Consider the following 13,490-nt stretch of genomic DNA (forward strand, 5'->3'; position numbering starts at 1 on the left):
TAAATTTGTATTTGAATAAGAACTTTCTAATGATCCTAATAAGGTGAAACAACAAGTGAAGGTCATTAGTGAATAGAAGCTGAGTTTGATGTAATTTGCTCTGCTTGGCTTTTGTGCTTAGCATTGAACATTTTTTTTGTATTACTTATGCAGTAGCATTTATTGTTACTTTTATAACAATAATTAACAGACATGGATGGTCTCAGCCCAGTTTCTAAAACAGAAGTTTTTAAAATAGAAAAACAATAACATTTATTTGAGAATGAAAAACGTTCAAAAATGATTGCTCTGTACTGTACATCTACTGATAAATAATGGCTAAACGTGTTTACCATTGAATTGGTATAACAAAACAAACCATGGCTACCTAAACATACGGCCGGATTTGTCAAATTTTGCGGAAATTTCCAGATTTTGCAAACTTTGGGCAACTGTTCAAATGAATTTTTCTAGAAATTATATTTTTTCGCTTTCTTTACTGGTTTCTCCAGATGCCACAATAGGTTTTAAAGGTATCAGATGTTGAAAAACAAAAACAATTTGTTTTCGAAGATTTTAGTCAGACTGTTAATTTTTCAACAAAAGTCTGATTTAACGTTTTTCACCTTATCTTCCTCATTTGCTACTGCTTCACCAAGGCAACAAAAAGATTTTATATCATTAAGAGACTACAAAAAGTAAAAACATCTCAGAAAATGTCAGTCAAGCACTAGCAGCATCGGCAATCAAAATCTGCAAAAGGTGACAAATCAGGCCGCATCTCTAGGTGGCTATAAACAAACTAACATCTTTGACAGATTACGTCACTGTGATGTAACTAAATTCACTAGGTTTTGATTGAACTTGCAGTTGCTGTTTAACTTTTTAATGCAACAACACTTTCTGCATTGTTGTTATTTTCGGACTATACTGTACTGCTAACAAATAAAACTTGTTTTATCCGATTATGCGTTGATGTTAATTTTAATTTTATATTTAAGTAAGAATTCAACGTGCTACAAAAGTCATGTAATTCAATTTTCATAGAATGAAAGTGAAAATTAACACGATTCACAGGAAACAATTGCACACAAAATATGGTTGCTTGTTCAATAAGTTCTACAAGTAGGCCTACAAAGTTACCAAAAAAAATATAGGCAGTTAGATATGGACATTGGTAGATATTACAGAATTTGCAAAAACAGATACGGCAGAGACTCTCAAGACAAATGCCAAACAAAATATGTTTGAAATTATTTTCTTAGTTTATGCCAAAACAACTTAGTTTGAAACAACAAAAAAAAAAGTAGAAAAAGGAATTGCTAAACATTCTTAATGAACGGAGGCACTTTTTCTTTGAACAATAAATCCGATGCTTAGATTGTTCTTATCCGATAGCTGATTTCAATTGATGAGGTGAATGAATTGACCACTTTATCAGTTCTCATACGCACTGGATACATTTGCGTAGTCGCGAGCAGTGCTCGTGGACACGTTTTGCGCTGGGATGGGGTTTAAATATTCATGTTCGAGAGGCTTTATCTCAGCATAATCGTGTGTGGTGTGTCCTTTACAATATTCGTATCCTGGTTGATCCACCAAACCTAATCAATGACAACAATTTAACATGCAGAAAAATTACACAAACACATCTTAAAAAAGTAGCCTAAATCAACAATCAACATCCACGATAGATCCGTGGAATTTACTTCAGCTACATCTTACACATACACACCTGCAGGTTGGTTTGGATTGTCAGTTGAGATATGCGTAGAATCGGATGTGGGTTGTTTAACGGGTTTCTTTGATTGTCTAAGAAAAATTTATCAATTTTTGTTATTAAACGATGGATGAATGATTTGTTCAATTTATTGCTTTCAGTTACGTTCTTTAAATTTTAATTATTTTTAAATTCCTCAGGTTCCTTAAGGGAATTTCAAACAATTATTGTATATAGTGAAAGCAATCCAGCTAATTTAAAGACTAATTTATAAGCTTATACAGCATTTACATAAATTTATAATTGGTGGGAAAACGACGTTTTGTTGAAGTCCGAAATTAAAAATTAAATCAATTTTCATCGGGCTTTTTAATCACTCTTCGCAAACCATTATCTCATTTGAAACTTCAAGACAACTACTTTCATTTTACTACGTGGAAGAAATCAGTAAGATCGTAATTGCAAGGCCACTGTACGTTGGCACTGTACAATGGCCACTGCACGAGTGTACGTTGTTAACAATGTCTTTCATTGTTTTGTTTTTTTATTTCTAAAAACATTTGTTAAAAGCATTGTCAAAAGTCATGTAATTTTCACTTTGTGTGGAGCTACATATAGAGTAAGAATAGGACTTATGGTGCCAAGTTGAGATTAATTGAAATTTAACGCATCTTATATGCAATTGCACTATGAGGAAAGTGTATAAACTGCTACAGTTCCCATTTAATCCGTTTCACAAAAATAGAGTAAAATTGTATTGTTTATTGCAGAAAATTTTTACGTTTACAAAACGCCACTGAAATTTCCCATAGGTCCCCATGGGTGACGACCTATGAACTTATACAAATTTTCGGAGTACAAATTAAAAAAATGCTGAAGCAGTGCGATTTTTTTTCCCTTTTTAAGATTTGTTGTGATATCTTTGTCGATGACGTCATAAACAACTGAACTCAAATTCCGATAAACGTAATATGACTTGCTGATACTTCTTGTTACATTAATTACAAAATCAATTTTTTATTTTCACTTTCAGGCTCTAAAATATTTAAGCTTTTTTTGTACTTACGCGTTCACGGCTGTTCATCAAACTTACATGTGGTATTGAAAGATAATTAAATCTTAACTCTACTAGTGAAATTACGCATGACAACGATCAACAAGTTATGTAAAGTATCAATGGTTTTATAGGCCCCTTGGTTCCATAGTAGGGTGGGCCAAAAAAACCGACTTTGGAATTTCGTTCCAATAAATTGGAAAAAGTTGCCATTTTTTATATGATTAGCGATGGCAAAAAAAGTTTTTTGATTAAAAAACTTTTAAGGGTCCCGCAAACGCCCCAAAGTGTTCCAGTTTTGTCAAATTTCGCAAAAAAACGACATAAAACGCCAATAAGACCTTCTAAATTACCACCAATCTTCCTCATATTTGATACGCGTATGAAGCAACTGGATGCGCAGCATATTAAAAAAATTTGATGAATATGGCTCAAGTACCTTGTGAGATATTCATGTGGAGAAGATGTTTGAATATTGAAAATTTTAACCACATGGTGGCGCTGTAGTTTTATATTTACTTTAGTAACTGGTGACACACTGAAGCTAGCGACACATTCAAGGTATCAATGGAAAGGTAATTAGCAAGGCTAAGCGATCATGTATTAAACTTGGCCAAACTAATATTTAATGACGTCACTATGACGTCATACTATTTAAAATTGCCTTTCTGCAATTAATCAAATAAAATGTATTAAAAAAAAAACTATGGCTAATTGACGAATCACATTTGCTAAATCTCAACGCTGGTGTCCATAGACTTGGATTTATTGGAAAGTATCCTCCATGTGGGAAGAAAGTGTTGCTTCACTTCCATGGTTATCACACAATTAAGCAAGAAGAATCGAAAGGTACTTCCCCGAAACGAGAAGCAATAATTCTAGTTGTCGAAGATATTAAACAATGGTGGAAGAAAACAGGAATCGGTCTTAAAACCACAGATGCTATAACTTACATGGTCAAGAAGTTGATAGACCGGTATAAAAATTTGAAAAAATGCAAACACAGAGAAGGAAAAGAAAGAGAAACAGAAAGAAATTTTTAGATGATCTGCAAGACGCTATGGGTTGTTAAGAAAAACGTAGAAGACGATTTGAGAACGTCTACCAACCCTAAGAAAATGGAGGACTGGAATTATCTTAACCCTTTGTCCTGTGGGGGGGGGGGTCGGGTGGGACTTGGCGCTTTTCAAAGCAATATCACTAAAGAACTACGCAATCTACACCTTTGAAATTTTTTGACTTTTCCTAAATATTATTCAAGTATTTATTCCGCTTTAAATGGCATTGCTATTGTCTATAGTTTTAGAGATATGACATGATTTTCATAACATACTCGGAAATTTTAGCCTGCTACTAGCTAGTCCTTTTGTTTTCTAATTATACGGATTAATAGGATTACTGAGCGCCGTCGTGCGTGGAACTGCGACGCAGATATCTCGTGAGTTGGCTTTGTTATAAAGCATTCGACCGTAATGATTCCGTCTTTTGTTTGCAAACTCGAGTTTTGAGTTGCTTTGATTAATCTTTTAATTACATCTGAGTTTCTTTGAAATTATATCAGAGAGTAAGTATACGATAAGCCATGCTGAAAAAGATGTAATTTTACATAGTTTTCTATGGCCAATACATTTTGTTTCTAACTTATAACAAGAAGCCGTACGAAAATTTCTTGACAAAACTCAATCTATCTCACAAAACAAACAAACTGATGTGGGAAGTTTTTTGTTGATTTCTTTTCGGAAAGCAACAAGGAGTGAGTTTTTGACCCGCCAATAAACTTCTGCATGTACCGGTACACTTATATTCACATAAATATTTATGGATGTTGTTAAAACGTTTTTATAAAAACGAGAGATTGAAGGATACTGAAAAGAACTTGACATCGTCTATCTAAACTGCTTTGCTTTTGTGGAAAAACACGCGCAGCGAAATTGTTGTGCTTTGACAAACATTGCACATACTGTATTGTCAGCAATGAATCTTTACCTAAATGGTAATTTTGCAGTTGCTTGAGAGATTACAAAATTATTTTTTCTCTACGAGGATTGAAAAGTTTTGATATATCTCAGCAGAAACACTATTAGGACCAACTCAATAATTTCAAACTTTGTTTTCAAATGTTGATCTTCAAAAGCTTATTTTCACAAAAGCTTACCTCAAAAAGGTGTAGGCATATATCATTTTCTCAATAAATTTGGATGTTTATGTCATTTGGAGCAAAGTTGTTTGCTTGGTTGAAAGAATCTGAAATCAATGACTTGTTTTTGTAACGTATCGCAACGTAACCTATCAGTCAGCCGCTTTTGAGCCTTTTTGTTTTCGAATACATTTCCGTGACAAAAGATTGGCTTTTGTAATAACGCCATCAACCGCGAAGTTGCATTCTCTGACTGCATCTGAAACGCGATACCATACTCAGCAATTTTTCTAAAAAATTGTTGTACGAAATACATATCTGACAAAATAAGGGAAATATGTCGAATTGAATTATTTTTTATACGGATTGTTTTCCTTGTCTCCTAAAAGTAACTAAAAAAAATAAAAACGATTTTTATCGTTTGGCATAAAAATATGATATTGAGGTTCACCTTGGTTTGCATGATGAAAAATTAAAATCATAACAAACAATTGCTCGAAGTGATTTTCACAGCTATTTGATCCTTCGCGATGATATCAATTGTAGTTTCTATTACATGAAAATTGTTCAAACTATTTTTTTTTAAAACTGTGGTTGATTCAAGAATATAATATTTTGTAAATATAACTTACTTCATTTTTGTGTTTTTACTTCGACTTTTTCACAAGCAATACTTTACACAAAACAACTTCAGTGTGAGCCTACCCAGGAATGCCGACTCGATAAGTTATTTGCAACGTGAGTCGATTGACCAGAGTAGCCTCAGTGGACCAGAAAGCTGTGGCCAAAACTTGATTACTTTTATCACAAGGTTTGCACATAGGGAACAGCAATCACTTTGTTTCAAATCAGCAAATCACTTTTTGTCATTGGTTCAACGTCTGAACTAATATACAACAAAATTGGTTTTCTGGGTCTTTGGTTCGGAAAAACATCATTATGATGTATTGTTACGTGGTCTATCAGCCAGCAGTAGTTTATGCGCCTTTTGTTTTTGGTTACGTATTACAAAAGATGGCTTCTGCAGTAATGCCGTCAACCGCAAACTGCATCTAAAATGTTATTTCAAAATTTGAAGAGAAAGAAATCTTCTAATGCGTAAGAAATAGCTTGACACAAAATGCATGTCCAACAAATTAGAAAAACATGTAGAAAACCTTATCTTGCAAATCTAGTTGACAACATAAAAAAGCCGTTTCAATCGCTTAGACACAAACGTGCATTTTCAAAATATCAAAAACCTTCAATTTTGCCGAAGAAAAAAGTCAAAATTTTAGTGATTTTTTTTGTATGATAATAACAATCAGCCTAAAAAAGATTTTTTTTGCAAGATTTGATATCTTGTTAAATGTATTTATTTTTCCTATCGTTATGCCACGACTTTGAGTTTGTCACGCAGAACGGGAGTTCCCTTTGGCAATGTACAAACGACCTTTTCTATAGCCTACCAATACGATTTGACTAAACGATTATTGTCACTTCACTTTATCAAAACTGTTGCAAAATTGTTTCATTCAAAGTGATCATTGTTGGTAGGTATGGAAACAAATCAGTTTTGTTATGCATCGTGACATAGTTTATCAGTCAGGAGTTTTAGACACTTTTTGTTTTTGAAGAGCATGAAGGTCCAAGTTGGAACGAGCTCCTATCGAAGCAAGTAACTACCTTTGGAAAGGTTGTGGTTCAAACACCATGTGACACCAATAGGCTACCTTACTTTTCTGTATCAACCGCTAGCTAGAAAGCAAATCAGATACTTTTTACATCGATTCAACGTCTCTAGACGTTGAAACAATGTTAAAAACAAATAAATAGCTCCCTGGGATGTGCTGTAAACTGCAAAGTGTTTCTTGATCATGTATAACCAAATTGGAAAGTATGAATGTGAAAAGAAAACTGAACTGAACACAATTGTTACAAATAAAATGTTTACTAAAGCTCATTGCTTGATTTAGTTTTAATATCAAGCGATGACAGTACATTTGAAAATGTGTAGACTATAACATATGGCTCAAAAATGACTTGAAACAGCTTATTTTGCTGTGATTTTGTCTCATTTTCTGCAAATGTTGAGACAAAGCGAAAGATTTTTGCAATGCCTCGGGCAAAACAACAAGCAAACGCAAGTCAGACGCCAATTACGATTTCATTGAAGCGTGGACGACGTCCACGCGTAAGAGATTAAAATCCAACACAATAGAATTATCCCGTCACACTCAATTATAAAGTAATTAAGAAACGATTTCTCAAGTCAAATAAAAAAATATGACCAACCATCAAATTATTTGATTTTTCAAGTTACCCTGTTGAACAAATTGCAAAAGAGTTTCGATGCTATGTTGTCAGATAAATTATCTGTATCATGTGAAAATTTGATTGATCTATTTTGCGTAGTTTTTGAGTTACACGAGCTGAAAGTGATAGTGTCGAACCGACCCCCCCCGTCCGCAAGTCAACTGGCCAAAATACGTCACAGGAAATAGGGTTAAAGCAATTCGGGGTAAAAATCGAAAAGCCACTTTGGGTTCTTTAGATATTCAAGAGCAAATAAAAATGAAAAGAAAGAAAACGAGACAAGATTAAGGTATAAAACGTAAACTTAAAGATGCTTTAGATACACCACTTCCGCAAGATTTGTTGCAATCCAGTACTTCTACAGAAGAAAGTGGAGAAGATCTGGATCAAACCTATGTGGGGGATTTGTCGGCAAAAACAAGCAAGACAACGGAAACCAAGAAAAAGAAAGTTCTTACACCCCAAGTTTGCAGCCTGGCAGCCAAATATTCTTTGTCAAACAGGCAAATGTTTGAAATGGTAGGTGCCGCGACTGCAGAAAATAGTCTTAATAACAAAATTCTCTCTGTAAATACTGTAGGCCTACGCTGAAAGCAGATAAAATTTTCTACTGAAGCAGAAAGAAATCTCTTAGCTAATGAACTTGCTGCAGCTACTGATTTTTTGACACTTCACTGGGACGGGAAAATATTCAAAGCTCTCACTCACTGTGCTGACAAGGAGGAGCGAGTGGCCGAGCTACCAACCACTTCTGAGGGAGACGATATATTACTCGGAATAATACCTGTGAAAAATGGATCTGCAGCTGAAGAGCACTCCAAAATTCTTAATCTGCTCATACAAAAGGGCATAGAACTAAACAAAATAATCGCATGCGTAAGTTATTTGACACTACCGCAGTTAATACTGGTGTAAAATTTGGCATTGTAAAACGCTTGGAAACTTCCTTATCCCATGCACTGTTGGAATTAGCTGCGGGAATCATGTTTACGAGTTGCTTTGTGGTGCAGCAAGTGAATCCGTCCTCGGAAAATTGTCTACAACTGGAGATAAGAAGAAGACCACATCACCTTATGAACCACTTTTTAAGAAGCTGTGTTCTGCTTGGAATGATATTAATACAGATACACAAAATCTCGAACTCTTGGATAAGAAGAAACTTTCACGCACTTTATTCCGCCACATTGAAGAAGCTAAACAATTTTTGAAAAGTTGGTTGGAAAATGATACAGTGTTAAGGCATGATTATTTAGAAATGGCCCAACTTTGCTACGTGTATCTTGGTGGTATTCTTCCACGAAAATATATGCTATTTAATATATGAAAATATATGCTGCGGGCACCGTCTGCTTACGGTACCATCATGCAAGATGAATGTCTAAAGTTCTCTACGTTATGAAGTTAGCAATGCTTAAGCCATATTTTGCCCATGACATAGACTCCGGAGTTTGACAACATTCTACAGCGTTTACTATGCCAAAGCGTGGCTAACATGCATGTTTGCTTCCAAAGCTCCCTCAAATGACTTGGCTTTCATCAAAGCACTAGAGGAAATCTGCAGTGCTAAAGGAATATTGCCCTATGAGTTTTTAAAGATTGTCCAACCTGCTCTAGATAAGATTTAAGATCACACTTGGTACTTGAGTGAACGGCTGGTAGGTCTTGCTCTTTTCGATACATCAGTGGATAACTCAACCAAAGAAGCAATGCGCTCAGCTTTGGTGAAATACAAATGAAAACCTCTTCAAAAAAGTCAGGAGATGCCACAATGCTCTTCATTCTCCAATAAGCAATTGAAAGATTTTGTTGGGGCCGACATATATAGACTTTTTGATCTTCTACATTTCAATGAAGAGTTGCTAAAACTGTCAGCGTTTAAATGGCCTGAATCACCAGACTATCAATATACCATATCTGTTGTCAAGAATCTGTCAGTGGTAAATGATTGTGCCGAAAGAGCACTCGGCATGGCAACATCTCTTCATGGTCCTACAAAGCCAAAAAATGAAAAGCAGCTACAAGCAACATATAAAGTGATTGATGCAGTTAGAAAATTCCAACGATCTGCAGCTACTGCATCTGAACCAGTAACCAAAAAAACTTTGGCTGATTTCTTGACTTATAGTGTTGTGCATTAGTATCACTTACTGTCTGTATAAGTGTATAATTACAAACCACGTACTTCCGATCACCTGCATCCAAAAGAAAATGTTACTTTAAACTGGGAAGAAAATATCACTAATTAAAAGTTGTACTTTAAGAATTCGATATACTGTAAAAGGCAAATGAATCGTTTATATGAACTCAATTTCCAATATATTACGTCATAATGACGTCATCAAACATTATCATGACCAAGTTCAATACACAATCGTTTAGCCGTGCTAATTACCTTCCCATTGATACCTTGTATATGTCGATGGCTTCAGTGTGTCACCAGTTATTAAAGGAAATATAAAATTATAGCGCCACCATGTGGCTGAAAATTTTAAAACTTTAAACATGAATATCTCACTAAGTATTTGAGCCATGTTAATCAATTTTTTTTACATGTTGTGTATCAAGTTGTTCCATATATTTGTCAAGTATAAGAACAATTGGCGATAATTTAGATGGTATAATTAGCGTTTTAAGTCGTTTTTTTGCGAAATTTAACAAAATTGGAGCACTTTGGGGCGTTTGCGGGACCCTAAAAACTTTTTTATTCAAAAAATTTTTTTTTCCATCGTTAACCATATAGAAAATGGCAACTTTTACCAATTTATTGAAGCGATTGAAAGATAAATTTGAAAAACGCTCAATTTTGGCCCACCCTATTCCATAGGTCCCGCATCTCTCCTACTTGAGAGGCTACGGATTTCGTTTATTCACTAATAAAATTAATTATGCATTTTTTATTCAATCTACTGTAAATAAAAGTCAACATTTTTATATGTAGAACTTTTGGTTGCCGGTCCCGATCCCCATAAATGGGGATGATTGGTGGAAGGAAGGGCATCTGGCCGTAAACATCTATGCCAAATCTCAAATAAAGATGCAGATTGTTCCAGAAAAGTTGAAGGGAAACTTTATAAAACGATGGTAAGACCAGCAATGTTGTATGGGATGCAGGCGGTAGCCCTGATGAAATACAGAAAGAGAAAATACAAGTGGCAGAAATGAAAATATTGCGATGGTCTCTGGGTTTGACAAAGAAGGACCGAGTAAAAATGAAATTATCAGAGAACGAATGCAAGTTTGAGAGATGGAACATTAGATAAGCCTGCCACAATCAAGAAATTCAATGAAAAGTGCAGATTCATAAATTATAGCTGGCAAAGATAACAACATACATTTTGGATTGAAGTGTTGAAGATGATAATAATGTGTTTGACGTTATAAAATGTTTACTGTTAGCACTGCGACGACATTAAGTGCATGAGGAAAGTAATTTGCGTTTATCCCAAGTAAGTAATTATAAAGAATTTGTGGAAAAATTTTCAGAATTCCACCTAGTTCGTTGGGAAAATGTCAGCAGAGCACAAAACGTTTCGATTCATGATACTTTACATTGCGAATAACTTCTAAAGTTTATAAAACTAGACATATTGAAATTAATTTCTACCTTTTATAAACCACAACAGCAATTATGACAATCAAGAGCACAGCAGCCACTCCTATCCCAGCATACATCCCTGCATTGCTTGATGGTAGGTTTGGTGAGGTTTGTGCAAAGGAAGTGCAGAACCCTTGAACATCTCTGATCTCACTGCTCTTTTGGCACGACACAGCTTGAATCTGTGTGAATCACTTGAATGTTAGTAAGAAGTTTGATTGTTTCAGATTGGAAAATGTATTGATCAAAAACTATATGTGCTGATTCGATAGAATACCTTAACCGCAGAATAACACTTTTAATCCGGTGATTTCCCGTTATACTGATGTGGCCAGATTCACTTCCAAGTGCCGTAGTCGCCATATCAATCTGTCTAACGCCTCTTCTCTTGTCAAGCCCACCTTGCTGTTTTCTTCCTAAACTTGCCTCTTCCACGTTTTCTTGGGTTTTGCTTGTTTTCTACGCCCTCAACTCTCAACTCCAGCGCTCTTGTCAGAACATCGTCTTCATCCCTTCTCAAAACATGCCCATACCACCTCACTCCATACTAGGGTGTTGCATTTTTCAAAAAATTTTGGATTTTAACTTTGGAAATATAAATGGGAGGTGGGAAATGGCCAAAATATGAGGTAGAAAAAATTTTTCAAAAAAATATTAAAGTTTAGGGGTCCCACGCTCATCCCGAAATTTTGGGGGGCTCGCGACTAGTGAAATCTGAATATTTTAGTTAAATACATATTTTTTGGATTAAATAGGGTATGCAACATATTGCTGCAATCAGAATTTTATGAGGAATAAACTGATGTAAAAATAACATTCACTTTTAAACGTTTAAAAAAAGTTCTTTACACATGCCACAATTTTAGGTTATAAATGTGCAACAAAAATGACTTTGAAAGTCGGCTATTCAAAGTTTGTTAGATGAGCAACCAGCAGTCAAGTATTATAGTTAAAAGATCACAGTTATCAATTCCTAAAGCAGTGGTTCCCAACCTGGGGTCCATGAGAAAGCATTTGGGGGTCCGTGATTACCTTGATGAATTTCAGAGAAAAAAAAAACAAAAAATAATCGTTTTACTTTCATTTCTCTCATTAAATTTGCTTACATTGAAAAAGCTTCGGCATGCCCTTGTGGGTCACCTTAATATTCAAATACTGCTGACATTTTTTTAACAATTTATTCATTTTCTTATTTGAGCAACTGTTTAACCTGACATTTGCCGCAGGAGTCATAGCCGTAATGCAATATGACACAGTACAGTAGTTGAGAAGCATAATTATTACAATAGTCAATAGTATGTTAATTGAGTGTTAGGCAAAATTTACGTAGGGGTCTGCAGAATTCATAATTTGTTTAAAGGGGTCCGTGACAACAAAAAGGTTGGGAACCACTGTCCTAAAGGAAAGTGAATAGCTAGGGCACAGTTGAGCCTTAGAAGAATATTCTTCACACAAATTATGTTATTTATTTGCTTTTCGAAAAGTAAAGTGATGACTCCAGAAGCTGTTAAAAACATTGCGACAGCATCGGTTAATACAGAAAAACTACTTTCAACCAATCGTCCACTGTCTGCATTCTTTGACATTACCGACTCAGTGCTCTCCTTGCCTTTCAGTTGGTTCACCAGGCGACTGGATGTCTTTCAAAGACAATTAAATGGCAACTGAAAGGTTGATAGAAAATTTGACCAGATACATTCAAAACAGAAAGGTCAAAGGCAGCGATGATAATATGACAGATGCTGAGATAAAAGCAACAGATAATAAAGTTAGAGCATAATGTTCTCACTATGATGTCAGAAGCAAGTCATTAATACTGTGAAGACTGGAGACACTTGACAAAACTTGTTTTTAACACCTTTCTTAGGACTAGCTTTGCATTGGATTGTGTATTTCGTTTGTTTAATGTAAGCTACAATTTTTACAACTTTTACCATGGTTAGTTTTTACTTCATTTCTAATTTTCTAGTGCTAAAAAGTTTGCTCATTTCCAAATGGATTGTGGCCAAAATTCTGGTTAATACGATGTGTTACTTGACCTTTTAATATGGGGCCAAGCAGTCTACCAGTCGTGGGGCCCAGTCCAACAAAAGACTTGTAATAGAACCCTAAAAAGGGTTTCCAGTGTTGAAGTGGTCAGACAATATGTCTGAAGGACGTACGTGTGGTCCCTCTGGTTCATATGCATAAATTAATGTTAAAAAAAATGAATTGAATGCAAAGTTTCTTGTTTTGCTAATCGCTCGCTAATTTTCTTCAAATTTTGAGATTAGTCTAATCTTTGCTTTGTTGGTAAGATTAAAATTCGGAAGTTACGGTAATTCAGCGCATCCTCAAATTGAAAGTAAGAGTGGTTGCATGTAGGGCTTGTAGGCTAACAATCACTCAAAATTTGTTTTTTATGTCTAAATTGGCCTTTTATTTTATGTTGTTTACGAGGTAGTCCATTATAATACAACAAATCAATGCAACCACTAGGTAGCAGAATAAGATGGTTCAAATATATGTTGTAGCCCAAGACCATCAAAAATTTACTTTTCAAAATCAGGTCAGTGGATGCCGAGCTGGAGACTTGGGCCATCACTAGGTGGTGCACTTCATCCGCATAACTAAATTTTTGATTTTAAACACTATACTCAAGGTAGAAAGATGGTTGAAGTGTCTATTCCATCATTTTTGAGGATACAGAATCCAAAAATGGCATTGTTTT

At 35.0% G+C, this 13,490-nt stretch overlaps 1 protein-coding gene across 1 annotated transcript in view; it reads right to left on the bottom strand.

The window, feature by feature from the left end:
- The window catches only part of LOC145770396 (uncharacterized), a 31,029-nt gene continuing 17,539 nt past the window's right edge, over nt 1–13,490 (bottom strand). Inside the window, exons 10-12 of the mRNA XM_082582030.1 lie at nt 10,790–10,962; nt 1,715–1,791; nt 1–1,583 (exon numbers count right to left, since the gene is read on the bottom strand). Coding sequence (XP_082438156.1) covers nt 1,417–1,583; nt 1,715–1,791; nt 10,790–10,962 — 417 coding nt within the window. The 3' untranslated portion in view covers nt 1–1,416. The remainder of the gene's footprint in view (nt 1,584–1,714; nt 1,792–10,789; nt 10,963–13,490) is intronic.

This window comes from Aplidium turbinatum, chromosome 5 (assembly GCF_918807975.1).
Source record: "Aplidium turbinatum chromosome 5, kaAplTurb1.1, whole genome shotgun sequence".
NCBI classification, from domain to species: Eukaryota; Metazoa; Chordata; class Ascidiacea; order Aplousobranchia; family Polyclinidae; genus Aplidium; species Aplidium turbinatum.